We start from the raw sequence: 23,800 nt of genomic DNA, 5'->3' as shown, positions 1-23,800 counted from the left end.
TCTCTGTTTGCTCAGTGAAGTTGAAGCATTTGTTAGCTGCTAGATGGTCTGTTTTTTGCTGTCTTTCCCTATAAGGATATGTCTCTCTTTGTCTTTTAACCAACTAATCCTTACAAGAAAAAAGAGAATAATGTTTTTTCAATACTCTAGGGCACATTTTACCCTCAGATACTTACAGATTCCATAGAAATTTGTGAGATTTCTCTGAGCATCTGAATGTAGCCCTTTGAATTTGAGAAAACCACCTTTTAGAAGAAATGATAACATTGTATTTGTGTTTTTAAAAAATGTATTACCTGAGAGGTTTCACTTGAAAAATTCTGGCGACTCTAGCCAGTGGTAAAATCATGATGTGCCTTTAGTGATTTATATGAGGCTCTAATGAAGCCAGTCCAGGTCTCAGCACGGACCCCTGGGGAATCTATGACCTAACATAAATAACGTATAAGAGGGCATGTAGACTGTTCATCATATCATTATTATTATTTGTAATAGGTATGATTCCTGAGGTGATATCTGCTCTTGGGCAAAGAAACAGTCTTTCATAATCAGACATAATTATGATGTAAGTTATATATACACAATGGAAAGTATTAAAATGTTTGTTGAGATACGCTACTTACTAATGGGCAGTCCCAAGACAAGTAGAAATAAGGTGATATAAAATGAACCAGATGTTCTTAGGGATACCTTGTGTCCCTTTTTTCAGATTTTGGCCTTTCTTAATATAACTATTTAAAGACTCTATGAAAAGCTGTTCGGAGTTGCTTTCTTGGTCTAAAATGTACCACTTTGTGGAAGATCCTATTATAAATTAACTGCTTACTTTGCAGTTTACCTCCCCTTTTCACAGTGCTTAAACCTTTACCCACACCTCTCCCTTTGAGTGTGGTTTTGTCCACATCTCTTATTTGATTTTAAACTCCTATTGGAACTAAAAAAAAAAAAAAAAAGTATCTGAGGAAATCTCTCTGTGGAGGGAGGGTCCAAGGGGGATTATTTAGCTTCTTGCCTTTCATACACAGGCAGAGTGGAAGGAGCCCTGGATTACTAGCTGTGGCCATTTAAGGACATCTCAGAGCCTCATTTTCTGCTGTTTGAAAAATCTCTAATTTGAGGGATTTTGATGATTAAATATGAGAATGTATTTGAAGTATTATGCAAGCTTCATAGCACTGAACAAATGTGGATATTATTAGTCTCACAAAGGCTGCCTCAATTGGCCTGGGTAATCAGAGTTGTCATCTGAAACAATACATCCTAAAATGCAACAACTTGTCTCCCTTGTTGCTTCACTGGGATAAATTCTTTTCACAAGCCTAGAGAAGTAAATTTAGTTAAAAGGTCATCCACCTTATGTTCTTGCTTGGTAAATGGATTGATTACGGTGCTCTGGCATTTGAAATAATATGGCTAGCTCCTTTTGTAAAGAATCAAGATATAGAGGTACTCCTTCCTTAAAGAAGTACCCATGCTGTCTGGGAAGGAGAGGCTTCGAGTTAGGACTATGTCTTACATTTGGGCACAACTTGGGACAAGTCTTGGGTGGTTCTTGCACCTCTCTGCTTGGTCACCAATATATGAGATCATCGTGCAAATCATTTTTCCCAGGATTGAAGCTGTGCCTGAAATAACAGAACTTAAGGCTTTATCTTTTTTTTTTTTCTTGCCTAATGAAGAGTATTTTTTTGTGAAGTGCCTAAAGGTTTATAAATCTTCTTGCATCTCATTATAAATCCCTTCCTTATTAATGTCTTCCCTATCATATTATATTAGTAATTGTTTTCATGAATGCCACAGAGAAATGTAATCACATTACCACCTTTCAAATTGCATTAGTGAAAATGAATAAAATGTATATCAATGGAATACCAAATTGCTGATTCAACATTAAGGTGAAATGAGATGAGTATTACTTAGCATTCATATGATATCAGAGGTGCTTTGGCTCCTTATATAAAGTTATGTATTCTGGTAAATGTAGACCGAGTTTAGTTAAAATGGCTTATTTTGTATGATGAGCTAACCCCTTATTTTCAGTTAGATGATAGGTATGTTCACTAAAAAGAGTATTTCCTTTCTAATTATCATAGCTGCCTGTGTGAGTAGTCTTTAAAATTTGTAAGCATATAGGCAATAAATTGAATATCTTAATTGTTAACTGTTAGGTAGGAAAATAAAATGTTTCTGCCCAAATTGAAATGCTTTTTCATTTCCTGTTTCTCTAATATTACTAATTGCCTAACAAAATAGCTTGTATTACCATAGGCCTAATTTAATTGGGGGAAAAAAAAACATAACACATGCACTCCAAAGCCTGCATATGCTTTGATGCCATAGAAGCATGGGTATTTTCCTTATATAATTGGCTATATCCCGCTGTTGATTTTTACTCTGAACTCCTAAATTATTTAAATGGGGTCTTCCTTGTGTAGATTGATAGTAGGTTGTGGTCATAAGGTAATGACTACAGATGCTCGTTGGACCCATGTCTGTGAAAATTTATATGCCTGTGTATATGTCTCTTTCCCCCTGTTTGTGTTTATATATTCACACATAGTCATAGAAACATTCACATTCATGTATAAACATTTACTCAGAAGCTTATGGTCTTCCTTCTTTGCTGTCTTCTGCTAAACCAAATTTGTTTTCTGACTTTTGCAGAAGTAACTTTTTCATCGTAGTAAATTGAGGAATGCTTTTCCTAGTATACATGACAGAATTCATCATTGTCAATTTTTTTAAAAGATTTTATTTGAGAAACAGGGAGCATGGCGGGGGGGTGGGTGGCGGGCGCGGGACAGAGGGATAAACTGACTCCCTGCTGAGTATGGAGCCCAACATGGAACTTGATCCCAGGACCCTGAGATCATGACCTCAGCCAAAGGCATATGCTCAACCAGCTGAGCCAACCCAGCATCACTGTCAATTTTTAACAAATTCTCTTAGTTGTTCTAGTACCTTGATTTTCATATGCCGAGCATAACTAAGAGCCACCCTCCTGCCAATTTATTGAATAATGTCTTAGATTTCCCTGATGGAAAAATAGCAGTGACTTAGAAAATAATTGCCAATTTTAGATGGATATATTAGGTTTTAATATTTTCAAAGTACAGAGGGTTTTCAAATTTAAGCAGCAGGGAAATGTTTTTGTTTGCCTTCTGTTTATTCACTTATTTAGCATTTGCCTATTAGAGAGCAACTAGGTTGCTATTAAGGCTATTAGTCTATGTTCAGTATCCTGGGGGAATGCTGTCTTATGAGTTAAATAATTTAAGCCACCAGTAGAAACCAGGTGATGCAGCTAGTTTTGTCCCTTCCCTCTTTTAAACAGTTGTATTGAGACAGAGTTCATACACCATATATTCTATCATTTGCAGTGTACAATTCAATAGATTTAGTATATTCACAGTTGTGTGCAACCATCATCATAGTCATTTTTGGAACATTTTCATCATCTCAAAAAGAAATCCTTTAGCTACCCCTGAAAGCCCTAAGTAATCACTAACTACTTTCTGTCTTTATGGATTTTTATGTGCTGTACATTTCATATGAACAGAATCCTATATATATGGTCTTTTGTGACTAGTTTTTTTTCTTTTTTTTACTTCACAGAATGTTTTCAGAGTTCATCCATGTTGTACTATATATCAATAGTTCATTCCTTTTTATGGCCAAATAATATTCCATCATATGGAATATGCCATATTTTTTATCCATTCACCAGTTGATGGAGGTATCATAGCTTTTAGGAGAAACTCTAAGTTTTAAAATCTCTGGATTTTAACAGTAAATGGTATTGAAAGGCCACTTTTCCTCAGTGAATCTTTTCCCATTATGGTGAAAGTGTCTATGGTGAAGATATATCTTTTGATCAATACTTTTATATTCTTATGGTGTTTTGTTGAAATTTGTCCAGCTTTCATCTTGACCTTGTTTATTATATCAGTGGCATCTGGCCCTTGCAGTGAGTCTGGCCTTACCATGATGTGTTTTCAAATCCTCTGATTCAGTCACAAAATCTAATTGTCGAAGACACTGAGAAATTTCAAAAGCCCTTGGGTACAACAAAATGATCATTTGATCAAGTTGCTATTTCTTCATATGACATTAAAAACATTTAGACAAATTTGAAGGAACCTTTTATTGAAGAGTTAATTTTTCATTTTTTTTTAAGATTTTATTTATTCATTAAAGACACACAGAGAGAGGCAGAGACATAGGCAGACAGAGAAGCAGGCTCCTTGTGGGGAGCCCAATGTGGGACTTGATTCCAGGACCTCAGAATCACAACCTGAGCCAAAGGCAGATGCTCAACCACTGATCTACCCAGGTGTCACAGGGTTAATGAATTTTTCAGTTTTAAGTTTATTTTACCACCAAATAAGATACATACTTTTGCTATAATTTCCCGTTGTGAATTTTGGATTTTGTTAAGCAGACAGAATAATTTCACTGCTTCTCATTTACTGTAATTATTATTATTTTATGAGTAGTGGCATTTACATGCAGTTTAACATTCTGTGGACCTTTAACTTTTATAGTACTTTATAATTACTGATAATTACTTTTTGTAAATTCTGTGAACATTGCCCATTGAAACTCAGATTTGTATTTTTTTTGTATAAATACTGAAAACATACCCACCTTGTTATAACTATAGATTTATATTAATGGTTTCATAGTTAGGGGCACCTGGGTGGCTCAGTTGGTTAAGTGACCTTCAGCTCAGGTCATGTCATGATCCTGAGGTCGTGGGATCAAGCCCCGTGTCAGGCTTCCTGCTCAGTTTCTCCCTCTCCCTCTGCTCTAAAATACTTTTGCTCACTCTCTTAAATAAATAAAATCTTAAAAATAATCGTCTGAGAGTTAGATAAGACTTTTAGGTTGTTATAAAACTTCTTTGTAGGATATTTAAAGGATATTTAATATCCTTTGTAGGATATTAAAGTTAGGTTGTTATAAAATTTCTTTGTAGGGTATTTAAAGCCATGGATCTTTTGGTCAGTTTTCTATGTCTGTCCAACTCATGCCATCTTGTCTTATTTCGATACCTGAGTACAAAACCCTGTAGCACAAGAGAGGGATATGTACCTTTGCTTTTATCATGTATGAGTTTTATCCTCAACTAAAAGTAAATTTCTTGTGCTTTTGTCTATCTAGTTCATGTTGGCTCAGAAGCTGTCCACCATTAAAAAAAACTTGAGTTTTCTTTGCTCGTACTGCATTGTATGTTGGCCAAATTTAGGATATTGAGGAGTTCTGCAAAAGCGATGTCATATAGATTTTCCAAGCCTTAGTTAACACTCACAGTACTTCTTTTGGAAGTTGTTTCTTTTCCATTAGCTTTATGTATCCTCCATGGGAAAATGGGAAGGAAAAAACTAACCTGAAATTTACTTAGGGAGCTGTTTCCTGACATAATCATGTTACCATCACTTAAATTCTTTAGAATCTCTGTGACAGTGCTTTAGAAGTACTGTCTTAGGTTTTTTTATACTAGATGTAAAAATGTGTGGAAGTCTCATTAAATTCTGTGTGTCTCTTTGGCCATTCTCTTCATCTATAATGCTTGATAACTGTTACTTTGTAATTACTGCAGTGTAATCCATGTTAGTACTGGAATACTTCACTTCCAGGTTCATGAATAGATAATATTCTATTTCAGATTTTTGTTTTTTATTTTTCAAAGCCAGAGTCTTTCAAGAATGATTTTCCTACCAAATAAAATGGTTCATTTGATTTCTGATACAATGTATACCTTTCCTTCTTGGGCTTGTGTGTGTGTTCAGAGATGAATAACGTATGTAGTGATGACTTAATAAGAATTCATTATAGCATAGACTATTTTGTATCCTCATGGAAGGTTGGCCAATTCTACATATTTATGATACCTACCTGTGACTTTCAAAGTAGAAAATTCAGTTTACTAAATTTGTTCTTGGTAAAAATAAAAAAGGAGAGCCCTGTCACTTATAACTATCATAGCCAATTAATTTATATACCTAGAATCGACCACCTGTTTACAGTAGAAAATAACAGGACAGAAATGAATGCTATATCAATGATCAGTTTTTTCCATAATTCAGTTGTAATGTAGATCCGGTATATATCTATTAAACAGTTGTAATGTAGATCAGCTATATATCTATTAAACATTTAAAAATGATTCAAATACACTGTTATAAATCTTGATATCCTCCCCAAAAATGAATGAGGAAAAAGCAATTTAAGAGTTTTCATTATATATGGGAGATTTAGCCAGGGTTAAAAAACACCTGAAGGGAGCGCTTGGCAAAGTTTTTCTAATGGCAAGGCAAAACCTAGAATTTAAATTTTTCATTTTTTGTTTCCTTTTTATGATTATTCCTTCAGAATATATGTTTTATGTTTCTAATTGCCCCATGGCCTTATTTTTGCCTTTTGTTACTTTGTACTAATATGTAATTTGTGTAAGTGTTCCCAGACAAGAAACAGCTAATAGATTTATTAATGAGGCTTGTTTATAGTTCTTTTGTGAGGTACACTAAATATTAGCTGAAGCAACAATCGTGTTTTCCTGGCAAATATCATTTAGTGAGAAGATTGATGTTTAGTTCACATATACTTGCAGAGTTCAAGCCAGCTATGACTATAATAAAGCTAAAGAGACTTCAGTTTTAGTAATAACAGAATCTTATTTGAATAGGGCTTTGGAACTCTTCCAGAATACTTTCAAATGCACCCTTATTTAATATTCAAATATAAAAGTGTTACTGACCAACCCTTGATTAAATATTTCATTCTTAATTGGTATACTTTATTTTAGGTCTACTTTTGAATGTCAATATTTATAATTTACTGGTTTAATTGTATGTTTTCTTCCTTTCTCTATAGAGAATGGAAATAAACTGATTAATAATTGGGAAATCCACCCTATCATTTAAGAGCCATGTAATATCCGTATAAACATTTCTGAACCCTAATATTAAAAACAAATGCTGATCCTTGTCATGCCTACCTTAGAAGATTATAGTATGAAAAATATGGCATCATGTATGTCAAAGTGTTCTTTTAATTCATTAAGACTAAATATATATTCAATATTTTATAAAATGTTGGGAAAATAGTACATTGGGAAGAATCATAAGGGGAAATAATTTAAATATAATATGGGTAAACTTTCTTGGGTCATAAAAGGTTTCCATGTATTGAGCTTTTACTATGACTAGGCACAATGCTGTGTGCTTTTTAGTCATTATTTCATTTAAGTCTTTTGACCCTCTTGTGATGTTATTGCTACTACTGTTAGAGATAAAGAAAGAGGTTCAATGGATCATGTACTCCTTCAAGTGTCTTGAGTATTTGCCAGTATACATTGTAAGCTCAATAAAGGTGTTGCCCTGCCTTCATGGATCTTAAATTCTAGAAGGAAAGACAGGCATTAATCAAATAATCACACAGATATATAAATACATTTATATGTAGTAGATTACATATTTACAATGATGATAAGTGCTATGACAGAAAGATCCCTTGTGAAACAGGAAACTAATGGGGAACTTGACTAGGATGTAAGGGCAGCTGCCCTGGGGAATGAAAGTAATATTTGAGTTGAAATCGGAAAGATGAGCGTGAGTTAACAGGGCATAGTGGAGATTGAATGGTGACTGTAAATGGAATTATAACTAGAGATTCTCCATCAGTCAAATGGAGAGTTTACACAGACCTGGGTTTGATTCCTGTGACTTTACTAGTTTGGTATCTTTAGGCAGGGCACTGAATTATCTCCACCTCATTTTCTTCATTTGTGAAATAAAGGTAATAATAGTACTAACCTCATGGTATTTTCTGACAATTAAGAGAGCTAATGTTTATAAAATATTTAACATAGTAAATGGAAAATGGCAAATATCCAGTAAATCTAGCTATTATTAATGATAATGGATAATAGGTTACTGTTATAAATTATAAAATCCTACCTTTGAAAGAAGAAAAGACAGAGGAATAAAAAGGGAGAGATGGTGCTTCTCTAGCCCGTTTGAGGGCTTCCTTCTGTTCTTAAGGTCTTTTCTCTATGCCCACCGCCCACAAACTCTATCAAGTCCCTAAGTGCAGGGACCCTGCCATCCATTTCCTGCCACTTAACACAGTATTTGGCTCCCAAATGATGGTTTTTGTGTAGTGATAATATTTGAAGCTGTAGGAGGGGATAAAATTGCCAAATTAAAAAATGAGAGCCTGGCGTGGGAAACACCTGTATTTATTTACAGTGGAGAGAGAGTGAGAAGTCATTGCCAGAAAAACTAGGATAGCTGGTCTCTACAGCTGAGGAATGAAGGAGAGAGTGCCATACGGTGCACCCAGGTCTGAGAAGACCAGGAGACTAGAAAAAGGGACCAACATTATTGAAAACATTGCTTCTGGAAAAAGTTTCAGGAAAGTGTGGGGTAGAATCCAGATTGCAAAATTAAAATGTAGGTGGTGGTGCCGAAGTGGAAGAAATAGGTGTTGGGTGTATGGATTTTTCTTTCAAGAAATCCATGGTAAAGGTAAGCAGGAGTAATAATTACTTTTAGTAAGTTGCAGGTTTTAAAAAAGTCACTATTGTCATTGTTCTGGGGGATTTGGCAGTCCTGATAATATAAGAATTGAAGAAAGAGTTACAGAGCACTCTTAATGAGGCATGGTGGGGTTAATAAACCGAAATAGCTAGACCTGCATGAGAATCCCTGCATGTATATGTGGGAACAGTCTGACTACACTGCTCCTTTCCTGGTATCTTCTTTTTGCCACTTACTTATCATCTCTGGATTTTCAGCAGTTGAGAGTGCCCCGCAGTGAGTGGGAGGAACTTATATGTTAGCTGAATGAAGGAAGAAGTGAATGTGCTTACAAAAAAATGAGAGTTTATCCGTTTCTACTCTTCCCAGCTGTCTCCTTGTAAAGCATGTACATTTTTGAGGTTTAACTGCCTTTGATAATTTTATGATAATTTATTTTCTTTAAGTGTGGGTGAGTTGGCAAGTGATCACATTGGTTCTGTTTTGTTGTGGATAAATAGTATGTCAGAGTTTTATGCTGTTTCAAAAATGTTATTTAGAATAAAACTTCCTTTGAAGCCACAATAGTCTCTTACTCAAAATATTTATTTAGACCATATTGTTTAAATATATATAATTCCCTTAAGGAACAATTGTAGTCTATAAAAATCTGAATTTAAAACAAATAGACCTTCTGGAATTCATAGGAATACAAAATGGATATTCCAGCATTTAAGTGTTTATATACAAAAGGAGTTGAGGTGTTCCAAGGTTTATGTGTTTAGGTACAAAAAGAATAGAATTCATAAAAAAGGATAATGATCTGAAAAGTTTAATTCCCAAATGTGCCAGATATATAAAGTTATTTAGGTAGAGAAAAATATTTAAATCATAAGGTAGTTCCAAGTAAATGAATGAATGAGTCAGCTAGAGAATAAAGAGTTATACATAAAAATAAAGCAAATATACAGGTTTTTTTTTATTTGTTCTGTTCTGAATATAGCTCTAATTAAAATTGAGAAAAGTGTGCTTTAAACACAATGTAAAACTAGGCTACTTTTGTAAAATAATTTAATGTTATCAAATTAACGACTTAAAGTATATATGTCTTTTGTGCTGAAGTTAACTTATAGTCTTTGAGAAATCATCTCTTTTTTTGGGAATTTTAAAATTTTGGTAAAGAGATTTTTTTTGTAATTATGAAAGCCTGTATTATTGCAGTTCGGATTAAATGAATATTTTAATGTCACCATGGTTGCCATATCTGAATTTATTATTAGTTTGTTAGTTTGTAAAGTATCTTGTTTTTAGTAGAAACACTGCCCGCTAAACTGTTTTGTTTGGGTTTGGTTTGGTTTGGTTTTTACTATATCACAATTAAATTGTGCGTTCATTAACTAATGCACATGAATTTAAATGAACTTTTTCTAACTTGTTATATTCTGATATATTGCTCGGTCAGTAAACTGTTGAAGTGGAAATAAGAAATTTTGGAAGAAGTATGTACCACTATAACCTACAAATGCTTATAATATTCTTGCTTAGTCAGCATTTGCTTCCTTTGGTGTCCCTATTTCTTACTACTAATACTTCTAATCACCAATACATTCAGCAAAGTTTTACATTCTAGTTCATATGTAGCTGGACTGTTGACATTGGAAGACAGACCCTGAAATATCAGGCAGATTAGACAATTGCATGTTTCCCTAGTGGTAATGGAGCAGCGAATTAAGGTGGAAGTGAACTAAGAAAGGAGTCTTACAGTGAGGACTCTCATTGCAAACTGACTGGGACCTATGGATTTATAGCAAAAAGAGAAATACCTCAAACTTGCTGGACCCAAAGCATGGGGAACAGTAAAACCCCGTCAGTCTTATTCTCTGTAAGTGGAATTGGGCCCAACTGTGTTAGCAATATCTAAAATACTATTACAAGTGAGACAGTTTATATAAGAATCCATTTGGTTCCAGGAATGTGAGCATCTAGAAGCTACGTAAGTGAGCATGGCTTTCAGTCCTGGAACTGCAGTTTCAGGTGGTTCCATTCCTCTCTTCTAACAACCCCCACCCCAAATTAGTAAGCATTGATCGCATCTAAAACTGTAGAGAGATCTTTTCCTGGCAGTTCAGGTAGTTACAGTAGACTGTTACTCTGTGAATGATCGCACTGAATCCCTTCTGTCTTCAGCATTTCCATGCAAATTAGAACTAAATGTATGAGATAAATTTATTAACTGTAGTCTAGGAGCATAGGTCAGCTTTAGCAAGTTTTAAGCATTGGTTTTTATCCATAAAAAGTTACACTTCATTTATGCTAATTTTCCATGGATTCACTTTATAATATAAACTGGTGAGATGATTTTTTTAAAGTACCTGTAAAGAAATGAAAGATTTTTGAGTATGTTTTTCAGTTTTCTAAGATAGAGTTGGATTGTTACAGATATAAGATGTTTACATAAATGGCTTTTCCTATTTTAATGTAAAAACAAATTTAAGCTTATTTTCTTATGTTACTGTTAAAGTAGAAGAAAAGGGGGCACCTGGGTGGCTCAGTGGGTTAAGCCTCTGACTCTGGATGTCAGCTCAAGTGTTGATCTCAGGCTCATGAGCTCAAGCCCCACTTTGGGCTCCACACTGGGCGTAGAGCCTACTTTAAAAAAATGAAGTAAAAGGAAGGTTGTGTATTTTTCAAAACAGGAATGAAAATGAAAATTATGTATCAAAAGGGGAAAAACAAGGAATTGGGAAGTAGATAAATACTACCAGAACTATGCTAGATTATTATTGGGCTAACAGGAATGTCTTTCAAAGTGTACCTGAAAGATTAACAAAGCATTTAAGTGAAACTTAGCAGAAGAAAAGCAATATTCTAATAATTATATTTGCATGTCATGTTTTACTTTCACCAACATTTCACCTGAGCATTATTGTATTAGAGTATATTTTTCTGCATTATTGCCAAGTGGATAAACTTAAATGGGAATATATAGTAGTGTCAGTATTTTTTTCTGTTTGGAATCCCTAGCATTACAAATCAAGTGTCTTGTGGAATATGTAATCCTTTATTCTTTTTCTGCGTGTTCTATGTTTCTAATTTAAAGGTTAAATATGAACGACATGAAACATTCTGTTAGTGAATGAGCTTTGTTTTCTTACATTTTTCTGAAAGAGATTTTGATGGTATCCAAATTTATCTTTAAAACTCTCCAGGCCCCTACCAACATACAGCCTTTAAAAATGGAAGTGGAGGTTATTTATTAAAACGGTGAGGAAACACAGTACCTTTGAACAGATGCTGATCCTTTTTTTCCTCCTTTATTTTTCAGGCCATCCGTTGCACACTGGTAAACTGCACGTGTGAATGTTTTCAGCCGGGGAAGATTAACCTGAGGACTTGTGATCAGTGTAAACATGGCTGGGTGGCACATGGTGAGGAAAATCTGGACTTTTCTTCCTGTTCTCATTAGGTTCAGGTGAATGTGCGTATTTTTTCAGAGCAGTTGTTGCCCAGAAAAAAGAGGGGTCAGCTGTGCTTCAAGTGTTAGTTAACATTCAGACTGCAGCATATTCTCAGCTCCAAAGAGCAAGGCTAGGCAAGCAGAGCAGCTCTGAGCAGAAGGGTGCAATGTTTATAGGACAGTTGGGCCGTGGGGTTCTGACTGAACATAGTAGCAGCCAGCAAGCACCAGGCCCAATGGAAACTCAAACATACCACAGTTGGCCTTTCAGGGCCTGGACCTCAGAGGGAAGCTGGCAAACCCTCTTTGCTTGAGGAGAATTCGTCGATGACTGCTCACCCTTGTCATATGCGTTTGAGGCTGCATTTTATCCTCCCAGATGTTAAATTTTGTATGGTCCAAGGTGGGTGAGAGAGTGAACGGGAACATTATTTGGCTGGTATCTGAGAAAATAGTCTGTAAATACCCCCTTTCAGTGTGCATCAGGATTGGAGGTGGCCGGTGGTAGAGTGGTAGCTCTGCGTAGCTTTGTGTTGGGGGCGAGGGTGACCCGGGGCCATGGCTGGAAGTGTTGCAGCTTTTTGCCAGATGCACGGAGCTATTTCATCAGTGTGCCTTGACAAAGCAGTTAATATGTTCTTATGTATGGTTTATATTTTTTATGTTTAGGCAAAAAGAGACTTAGAAAATAAGCAGACATTTTCTTTACTTCCTAGAATGTGGAATTTTAAAAGATAGGTATTGTTTATAAAAGAAATCTTAGCTTGAGATTTTTTTTTTTTTTGACAGCCTGGGGTATTGGCTCTTCAGTGGACATATTCTTCATTCCCAAGCTGTGCCAAATATCCAGTGGGTTGTATTTTTATAAATGTCATGTTATTCTAGCAAGATCTGAGGTAACAACACTGGGCCATGCCTTGAAATGCTTCTAATTTATCATGTCCCTTGCTTATTAGGATGTGTGTGTGGGCGTTGTGGGGACATTTCAGCCACGTTTGTGTGTGAGAAAGAAGAGGTAGATCAGATAGTAGGAGGGGAATACCCTAGAAGAGGTGTGCCTGGTAGACAGGGCCACGATCTGCCAGTGCCTCTGGGGATGGAACTCTGCTGTTTCATTAACAAGGCCAAAATCTGCAACAGCTCGGTCCAGTTTCAAACAACAGATGAGCTGTTCCTTTTGCAGTCTACGTGAGTTACTACTGCATTCGGCGAGTTCTTCTCTCTTCCTATAATTCATTTACTAGGGCTTCCCATAACAAAATACCCCAACGGGGTGGTTTAAATCAGAAATGTATTTTCCCACAGTTCCAGAGACTACAAGTCCAAAATCAGAGTGGTTTCATTCTGAGGACTTTTCCTGGCTTGCAGATGGCTGCCCTCTCATGATGTCCTCAAATGGTCTTTCCTCTGTGAACACACCCCCTTGGCGCCTCTATGCATCCAGATTTCTTCTTGTTCTAAGGACACCAATCACATTGCATAGGGCCCACTCTAGTGGTCTCATTTTAACTTTAATCAGTCTCTTTAAAGGCTCAGTCTCCAAATAACAGTCACATTCTGAAGTACCAGGGATTAAGTCTTCAAGGTATGCATTTTTGGGGGGAGGGAGGCACAATTCAGCTCATAACACTTCATGAATATCCTTGTTTCCCTGAATAAATGTTGGCTTTACTAGGTAATAGGTACCAGAGCTTACAGTCCCAAGCTCAAGAGTCACAGAGTCAATATGGGGTCAAATCCTGGCTCTGCAGCTCCATGGCACATAGTTCAGTATCTCTGCAGCCTACCATTCTTATCTGTAATATAAAATTAATAATATCTAGTTGGCAGGATTGTCGTGAGAATTAAAGGTAAAGTATATGAAGCATTTCCAATAAATAATACTGTGTTAGAAGAATCTGAATAATGGATAAGCAATAAAAGTGGTCAATCAGTTAAACAAAAGACTTTTCATTCATTCAGTCTCATTTTTTTCCAAAGCCATCTGTGTTACCATCATCTATCTGCTGTGGTCGAGTATAAAAGTTTACTGTGTCACCAGTTTGTTTTACCTGTTCAACTTCCACATGCATATTACATTAGTAGTGTAATGGGAAGAAAAAGAAATATTTCTTCTTTCTTGAACAAAATAAATTATTTCTAGCCAATGGTTGTTTCTAAGACTTTCTGAAGGATGTGATTTTTCACAAAACTTGAATAAAGTATTTCTGTTACATCAGACTGTGCTTTTCCTACCACGTCATTAGAAATCCTGTGTTCCTAGGATATTGTGGAGTTTCTCAAATCTAACCTTCCCTCACCACTGTTATTACCTTGACCTCTCTTTCCTCCCTCAATTGTGTATCATATAGAACTCCAAATATGTAGACACAGATGTACAAACCCCACTCTTCCCTCATTCATTAGGACAAATATGATAGGGATTGGCTTCCAGCTTTTGAATTGGCAGTTGGATGAGAGCACCCACTCTTTTTGCCCTTAGCATTTCAACTAGTTGCTTCATTCTCTCCTCCTGCACAGAAAACCCTGAAATCGTGTTTCTAATTATTTCTGCTCAGAGGTGAAACACAGCAGTCTTCCTGGCTGCCTTGCATGGTATGGTGTCCTATGGGTAGGACCAGGAGGAAATGACTTAGGTTTTTTTAGTACGTCTCTGAATTTGGATGGAACAGCAGTAGGACTACTGAGAACATATCTCATAGAATTATTTCATTATATCACTAAACATACTCCAGCTGTTATTATATTGTAAAAAATATATATACTTGCAAGGCACTTCGGTGGCTTAGTTGGTTAAGTATCCAACTCTTGATTTTAGTTCAGGTCACGATCACAGGGTTGTGAGACTGAGCTCTGCATGGGGCTCTGTGCTGGATATGGCCCCTGCTTAGGATTCTCTCACTCCCTCTCTTTCTTGCCCCCCTCACTCCTGTATACATGAATTCTCTCACTCTATCTCTAATATAATAATAATAATAATAATAATAATAATAATAATAATAATAATTGCTGCTAAAAAATAACCAAATGTCAAAATCGAGTGTTCTCTGTAAAAAGAAAAATTCCTAGAAATGTGGCGGCCTCTTTTGAATAAATATGTTCCCATATCTCTTTTGATAGCATCATCTTATTTCTTTGTAAGAGGTTGGATTTCATGGGTCATTATATCACACATACACACTTCCATAGCCTTACAGATTGCTTCTCCAACCTGCCTAAATTGTTAACATTAGCTGCTTTACAACATTCTTGAGAAAGATGTTTTAAAAAATTAAAGAGAGTGAGTGATTAATTCATCATACCGTAACACCTAGGTTTTGAAATTATGCACTGAGTTGTGTGCTTTTCACAGATTACTTCCTTGAAATCTTTAGCACCACTGAGTCAAGAGGGGGAGAAAATCCAAAAACAGTTCCTTGACTACTGATTGGTATTTCCCACTGAATTAATAAAGGATTTCCTGTTCTTTCTCCCCATTAATGAATTTTAGCTCTTTCACTTTGATTAATAGAAAGCAGAGCTTAATTAAATTTAACTTTATTTCAAAAGAATCTTTTTTTTGGTATAGGATTTCCATACCTATGGTGTGTAAAACCCAGAGTTTCTAACTTTGTAAATTTCTGTTTTGAGTTCTTGGATAAAGGACTCTAGCATACTGCCAGCTAATTCATTTAACAGCTATTATTTCCTTCCCTCCTCTGTTTGCATTATCTTTTCTGTGTATTTCCTTTATTTGCCTAAAATATAGAGTGAGTCTTGAAAAAAATTTTTAAAGAAGGGGCAGCCCTGGTGGCTCAGCAGTTTAGCGCCGCCTTCAGCCCAGGGCCTGATCCTGGAGACCCGGATGGAGTCCCACATCGGGCTCCCTGCATGGAGCCTGCTCCCTCTGCCCGTGTCTCTGCATCCCTCTCTCTCTCTCTCATTAATAAATAAAAATTTTTAAAAAAATATTCCTACAAGTTTTTTTTTCCTACAAGTTTTTTGTTGTTGTTCAAAAGTGCTGAAATAAGATACCAGGATAAAAGCAGCAGTGGCTTCTTTATTGGTTACATAAATGTTTATGTTGGTAGAAGTTTAGTTTGTTGCATTCTGACCCTTTCCCGAGGTACTAGTAATTCAACCATTCACAGAATTAAAGCTTCAGCCAAAGGTTTTACATAGTCTTAGAAAGTAGCAAGTATCCTAGTATACACCCAGTAATGGGTATTGTGTGTAGGGAGGGCCGGGGTAGGAAAGGTGGGGGAGTGTGCTTGCTTCTAATGAGAAATGTTACTAACAGGACTTTGTTGCCTTTGAGAAAAACTGGAGGCATGGTGTAAAAGTTGAAAGCTATGGTACTAAATCATTTTTGTTATTTATCATTTGCAAATTAGTTATAATGACTGTAGTCTAGATGTTTAGTGATAATCCAAGACAACTGGAAATGTTTTCTTTCATGATGGGATATATTTGATTTGTGTATATGAAAGAAGAGGTGGGCAGGTTTTAGAAAGGTAATATATACGGAGATTTTTTCTTTACTAGGTCAGTGATTTTTACTTCCAACAAAGACCATTTGTTAAAACTACCTTCAAGAAAAAAATCCACCGTGTCTTAGTATGTCTAGTAAGTATTTGGCAAGGAGATGAGGCTTGATGAATAAAAAATATATTACATCACTAAATGAACCCCACTGCAGTTTTCTCGGTAAAAATTGTTTTCTTTATAGAATACTTTGATTTAAACCAAAAGGATGCACCATTCCAATAAGCTGCATTCATGAATGCTAGAATTTTCATTCATTCCCACATAGTCTGAATTAACACCAGGGTTATTTCCTTTGGCTAAAGTCCGCCTCTGAGAATGCTTGTTGTACCAGGATTCTTGAGACCTTTCCTTTATTATGTTCTTCTATAAATGTGATTTCTCTTTACTGCCTCAGTTCATTCAAGGAGAAGATAGTCCTGCATTATCACTTTAGTTATTTGGTCATCAAGCCAGCTGCTTTCCTGCTCCTATCCAAACTATTCAGATTTTTTTTTAAATGTAAAATGAGCAGACTTGGGCTGCATCATCTGGATCATCAATGAATAGATATTTATTAAACATATATCATATGTAAAATACTGTGCCAGGTATCTGTTGGTTCCTCAGTTCTGTACCACAGGAAATGGTGAGCAGTATAAAGTTAATTTAGTGTCATATACCAACCGGTTTTATGGTTTAATGTACTGTAAGACTTAATATTCGTATAACCCATTAATTTCAAACCTTTTTTGTAATTCACTAGAAGTAATTTTTCTTTTTTTCTCAGCATCATTGAATTTGAATTCTCAGCTTTTTACTTGATAGATCTTATCAGAAGAGAGATATTTATAGAGACCCTCACCCAAATAGAAATATAAGACATCCCATTAAATTCGAATTTCAGGTAAACGGTGAATAATTTTTTTAAATAGTTGTGTATCTACAAATTTAGCTGAGTGAGCCTGTATTTTTATTTGATAAAGCTGGCAAGCATACAACTAAAAGAAAATTCTAGTGAGGCTTATTTTGCCTAATTAAGTCTTAAAACGGGGCCATTGGTTCTTAGCATTCTATAATCAAAAATCTTTTTGATTATGTCAGAGATCACAAGATCTCTGCATTCTGTTTACAGATTCCTCAAATTTGTTGGCGGCATGGTGTACCTTATAAGGATTTAAGCAGAGTGGATCAAAAGCAGTAATTTTTCATTTTATCCCATGAAAAGTCACATGTCTTTATTATTTGTCCCAGTCTGTGCTCTTATGAATTGTCTAAACATCTGTGAAAGTAGTTTATTCCCAACTGGTAATTTTGTAATATTCTCCCTGACTTGATTCCAAAAGCTAGTATAACCAACAGTAGTAGTAATCTTTCCTTCTCCTTCCTCCTTTCTTCCCCATTTCTCCCCTTCACACCCCAAATAGAAGTCTTTTATCATAAAAATAAAGCATGACTTTCTGTGACATCATGCTCATTCCAAGTAACTCAGCAGCAGTTTGTGTATGATAATTTGTGAATTTTTCAAGATTAAGAGAGAAGGGTAATTAACAATGAGTCTCTTCTGACAAAGGAAAGGTAATTCTCCCAAATACTAACTTCTAAGAAAGCTCTGACCTCTCTTTTGCCCACCTGGAGAGTGTCACAATAAGAGTGAATTTTGCTTTGAGAGAGACTTGTTGCAGGGGGTATTTAGGATGTGATGAAAAGTTTAAGAAAGGTACTAGCTTAATTCCTTAACACAGGGAAGTAAATACAAGCTTTACAAGTGAGAACTTGATACTTTGGGGGAGATGTAGGTAGTCATGCTTCCAGAGCTTTACACAAGGGTAGGAACATCATAGCCCTCTCACCCTGGTACACTGATTTGGAAAAGATAGGAACTAATGTAGTATCTGCTTTAAAGATATCTAGAAGTAGATTTAGTTCGTCCAGATTGTGATGCTAAACCCTGGCTTGCCTAGCCACAAAATTCTTTTTTAGTTAGAGAAGCCACCTTTATAGGCGCCTCCTAGCTTTGGTGAGGTAGCTAGGTCCTTGTCTCTCCATAGACAAAGTCCTTGAACATCTCTCCAGTTATTTTTATTTTAAAGAGCAAAAACAAGGCCATTTTCCTGCCTGGCACGGGAGCCTTCTTTGCTTGACCTGAGGGCACCGTGCCCTCTTCTGCTTCTTTCCTTTACTCCCTGATCACAGCCGATAAGCTTTAAAGGGAGGACATCCTCACAAATGCAAAGGTTCGGTGCCTGATTAATGGCATTAGCTATATTCTTATGGTGCCCCTGAGCTGCTTATTTTGATTTGTTTCTTAGCCTGCCCACCTTTGGGATGGTGATTTGAACTCCCTAAAATTTTTCTTTTTTTAATCACAGCACAAACAAGTGCCTCCCCTTCAAAGTCCTGGGCTCTCTGCCTGTTAGCTTCCCACGTGTTTTTTTTTTTTTTTTTTTTCGTTTTTTTTTTTTTTCCTAGCTTCTTACTTAGATGGAACATAAGATGAGTCTGGTAAATTCTGGCCTCTAAAGTATACAGTGCCATTCTACTGTTAAGGAGTTTCTAGGGAAGATCTTGAGATTGAAACATACAGAGCTAGAGCCCCAGGTTATGAGGAAGCTTCAGATACACAAATGGGGGAGGCATGATAGAAAAGTAGGTAAGAGTTCATGTGCTGGCTCCACCACCTACTATCAGTAGAACCTTGGCCAAGTTACATAATCTCTATTTTTTCTCCAAGAGATGTGGATAATAATAGCACCCAGTTTGTAGGGTTCTTCCTAGGATTAAATAAGATAATCTACTTAATAATGTTAGTTGTTGTTTCTAAACTCTTACAGAAGTAAAACTTCAACCTTGAGGGTGTGAGAGACATGTTTTAGCGTAGTTTAGTGGTTAAAAATTGGAATTACCAGTCAGTGGTCAAATCCCATCTCGATCCCTAGTTAACAAGCCTCAGTTCTTTTATCTGTAAATGCAAATAATAACAGGAATATATCTAAATATCACAACAAAGTTTTGAGGAAGATTAAAGAGAAAGTGGACTCAACACTAATGATAATATCCAGAGCCTCACTTAAGGTACATGTGGTATGAGCTGCTTTCTCCTTCCAGGAGAGGTTTTTTTTTTCAGTGCCCAGTGGCAGAGTTTAGGTTACCAATTTTTTCCCTAGTAAATCCAGTCCAGTTCCATACCTTTCAATTTCCCTCAAGTGTCATTTGAGCCCCAATTTGAACAGAAGTCAGAAACTCTTTTTCCCAGAAGTCACAGTTTGAGAAGTCTAGACCAGTTAAAATGAACTGTAGGAATATTTATCTGTTGAAAGCCCAAAACCCAGAAATAGATGAATTTCAGTCAGATTTCAGGCTACTTTTGCTCATTTTCACACTTATATTCTTACATGTGAAGTGCTTTGATGGGCTAACCACTTTATCATTTTATTGTACTTTATTACATCATAAATTTTTATATCTTGCTAACGATCCTACAGGAAGCTTAATTGTTTATAGGAACATCTTAATTAACTGGAGTTCACCAGGTTAAGCAGAACACAAATTGAAGGAGTTATAAATGAAACACTCAGCTCCTCTCATTTTACTGAGGATGTGCTATTCAGATAGACCAGGAGATTCTGCTGGGTCATGAGGACCCAGTATGTCTCAGCAATATCATGTTGATACTCTCAACCATTCTTCCATTTCCCGTTGTGTCATAGTGATGACTTCTTCCAGTCAAGGGTCCTCTACCTACCCTTTGTTGAAGAGTGAAAGCATGGGATGGGGTAACTATGGTAATTCGGAGAAATTCTGACTTGTATTCTGGGAGGCATGATATGTTGCTGATGCATCCCATTCCTTACCAGGTTTTGCCTTCTAGGAGGGGTAGGTGTTTATAATTCTTCAAAAGCTTTTTGAATTCATCTGTGAATAGAGCATATAGCTCCCATCTGTGAGCATATAGCCAAAGCACTGAACAGAAAGTATTTTAACGTTTTACTACCATAACTAGATAGAATCATAAGCAGTATCTGTGAAGGAGCCCCGTAGTAAGGTCCCTCTCTCCCTGGAGCTGTTCTGTGATGCACAAATTCCCATTTTTGGCCTCTTAGGCCTCCCAGCCTGTTTGTATGGTCAGGCAGGTGACACTGCAAATGCAAGCTCAGACCCATCTAAACGAAAGAACCATGTTATTGGGCCTTAAATTCTGCTGGCCAAGGCAACACTAGACCTGGCTGGCCACTTAGGAAGACATTCTTATGGATTTGAGCACTTGAATTGTGGCCTGTCCAAATTGACATAGGTTGTAAATGTATACACTGGATTTTGGAAATGTAATCTTAAAAAAATGTAAAATATCACATTAAGAATTGTTGATATATTTTCTGCATATTTGTAATATTTTTGATGTATTGAGTTAAATAAAATACAGTCTTAAAAATTAGTTTCATTGTTTATTTTTTACCTTTTATTTTTATTTTTGATTTTTTATTTATTTTTTACTTTTACCCTTTAAAAGAGACCACAAACATTGAAGTATGTGACTTGAATTCTATTTCTGTTAGACATAGAGGCCTGTGCTAGGCTTTCTGTATGAGATAGTGTAATTGGAAGACTGAAGCTTAGGGTAAAGTGGTTTACTGGTAGAGTAGTTAGAATTGGTGTGAGAATCCTAAAAACCCAAATCCAGGCTCTTGTCCTGCCTTCACTCATCACTGTCACTCTTTCCCAGTCCTTCAAGCTTTCACATTTGCTGCACTATTGATCATGTCCAGTCTTTCCTCTGTCCTGGTCCTGAGGGAAATGGGATCCGTCTACCCCCAGGAGCAATTAAGTGTTCCCTTCTGAATGCGCTCAGTGCACTTCACTGAGACCAGAGGGTCATTTCTATGGAAAGTGATCCCTCCACGAGCTCCTGGAAATCAAGAAGGGCACTTCTTCTTTGCGTGCTGAGACCCACTGCAGCGTCTCCTACAAGGGAGCACAGGAGCAGAGGTTTGCAGACACTCCTGAGTGTATGTAAGAGTCTCTGAATCCTAATTACCATTTCTTTTCCAGCAGCCTCTTCCATTCTAAGTGGGAAGCACAGCTGCAGACACTTGCCTTTAGTCTTGCTTCTGCATTTCTCTTGTCCAGCCTCTGTGTTCACGCCTTTGCTGTTTTCTTCTGTCTTCAGACAAGAAAACCAGTGAAAGGTAGGTAGGAGGTTTTAGCAGCTCGACTAGCCAGGAAGTAAATTTTAGGGAAGTTCAATTTGTTTGATCATTAACAGATGTTGGCATTTTAGTCTCATTCAGAAGGTACAGTTTTGAGTGAAATATCTTCCACTTATATCTAGTAGTTTTTCAATACTCCTTTGCCTGCAATAATCTGATGGATAGAAATTCTCCCCTCCCATCTTTGACTGTTCATGTTTTCCACTATCAGTAAAAATTAAAAAACAAATCAACTTCTAACATAAAAGAAAACACACCTGTTTGGCTTGGAGAAATTGGCCAGGAAGGTCTTTTCTCTGACAGGCCAAAAACGAAAAGCGACCATCACAGGGCCCCTTATTTAAAAAAAAAAAAAAAAAAAAATGGAGTCTTTTTTTTTTTTTTCTTTATTTCACGTGAGCATTGGCAGAAACTCTGACAAGCAGTTCTTCATATTTTATTATGTTCTTGTCTGCAGAATCTCTGTCAGGCAAAAACCTTGTCAGCGGAAAACCTGTCGTAGGATCAGAGGAGACAAAAACAGGTGTCACACAGGCAGTCAAAACTGAAGGGAAAAAAAGATTAGGCTAAAGAGAGAGAGGCAGACAATTACATTAATGCCATTGCTTTTATCTTATAGATGTGTGTTATTATCTCGGGGTGCTGAGTGCGCAATTGCCTCAAAGAAAAGTAGACAGGAGACAAGGGGAAACTTGATAGTTATTAACTGAAGAGGCAGTGTGTCAAAGCTGGATGGGGTTCAAAGTTTTGCAAAGGAAAAAAAAAACTGCAGGCAGCAAGCAACGGCTGTGTGGTTCTGCTTTCGGCTACATAAACCTAGTAGCAATCTAACATTTTCTACTTGGAAACAGATCATAGAGAGAAAAATTAATGAAAGATTTCATTCGGAGGTTTTTGGGGTAACATTTATCCTATATACATATGACTGAATCATCTTTTCTCTCTTATAAAATCTTGCCACAATGTGAGGCATGGTGAGGCATGAAGACAGGCATTTGTCAGTTCAGCTGTGTTGTTTGGATATGTTTAAAACACCTATTATCAACACACTTTTAATTAAAAAAAGCTATTAAGAAGCCCTTTTACTAAGTGTGAACATCTGTACGTGCAAACTGTAAATTAGGAGATCACATATGTGTGCCTCAGTCAGAGACTAAATGCAGTTGGCAAGTGTTTTTTAGTACTGTTTTTAAATACAGTAAAAACTAAAGGAAAAATTGCTAATTTTAAAATTTGGATTTATTTTTATGATTGTGCCTGTTAGTACTAATTAATAGAACTTTTCTTCTAATTAGAAATTAGGATCATTATTATCATCAAGTTGGTAATCAGAATTCAAAGGCTAACCAGAATCTCCCTTCTGTTTCTTTGTTCATGTTGTTTCAGGAGACTTCTTTTCTGAAAGTTTGGGCTTATTAAATATAGGTGATGATATAAAATAGTTTCATTTTACCAATGGCCCAAACTCTGAAAGATATTTGGCCTTGTTGATAACTCATACATGTCAAATGGCCCGCTAGTAACTTTACGATAAGATGGCAACTTTAAGTTTCCCCATCTGCTTAATCATACCTTGATCATGTTAGTGGCAAACCAGCAAGGATTGCTCTAGCCCTTGATATTTTCTTTTCATGCATTTAACAATTGGTTAGTTTAGACTTCTTCTAAGACTGCCTCCTTAACCCTTTTTTTATGAGCAGATCTTTATATAGGGTCTTTTATCCCTCCAGTCACAGATGCAAAGCAGTTTGATACTTGATATATGCATTAAGCAAATCCAGCAATCCAGAAGAAAAAACACATCAGTGTCAAAAGTGTGTGTGATAGCCCAGGGTTTTAAGGGATTATAGTGGGGGAATAAAAAAAAAAAAGAGATCGATTATAGATTTAGAATGAGATTTCAGGCTGACTTACTGGGAGAGAGAAGGAAAAATACTTGTGACACAAAGGTGACGTTTATTAAAAAAAGACTGAATATAATCATTCCTTTCTTTCAGGTATTTCCTACCAGATGCTGGCTTTTTGTATTACTCAATTTTGAAATATTTCTTCACTACATGTGATAGAGTTTAAAGCATATGTTCTAGCAAAAATAAATATGCCTTGCATTT

The 23,800-nt window shown here is 36.2% G+C and overlaps 1 protein-coding gene across 21 annotated transcripts in view; it reads left to right on the top strand.

Annotated features, from left to right (window-relative positions):
- The window catches only part of BNC2 (basonuclin 2), a 444,904-nt gene that overhangs the window by 275,053 nt on the left and 146,051 nt on the right, over window positions 1-23,800 (top strand). For all 21 annotated transcript variants that reach the window (XM_038552459.1, XM_038552458.1, XM_038552453.1 and 18 more), the window contains one exon: window positions 11,848-11,950. In XM_038552459.1, coding sequence (XP_038408387.1) covers window positions 11,848-11,950 — 103 coding nt within the window. The remainder of the gene's footprint in view (window positions 1-11,847; window positions 11,951-23,800) is intronic.

Source organism: Canis lupus, chromosome 11 (assembly GCF_011100685.1).
Source record: "Canis lupus familiaris isolate Mischka breed German Shepherd chromosome 11, alternate assembly UU_Cfam_GSD_1.0, whole genome shotgun sequence".
In the NCBI taxonomy this organism is placed as follows: Eukaryota; Metazoa; Chordata; class Mammalia; order Carnivora; family Canidae; genus Canis; species Canis lupus.
This window is presented reverse-complemented; position numbering and strand designations above follow the sequence as displayed.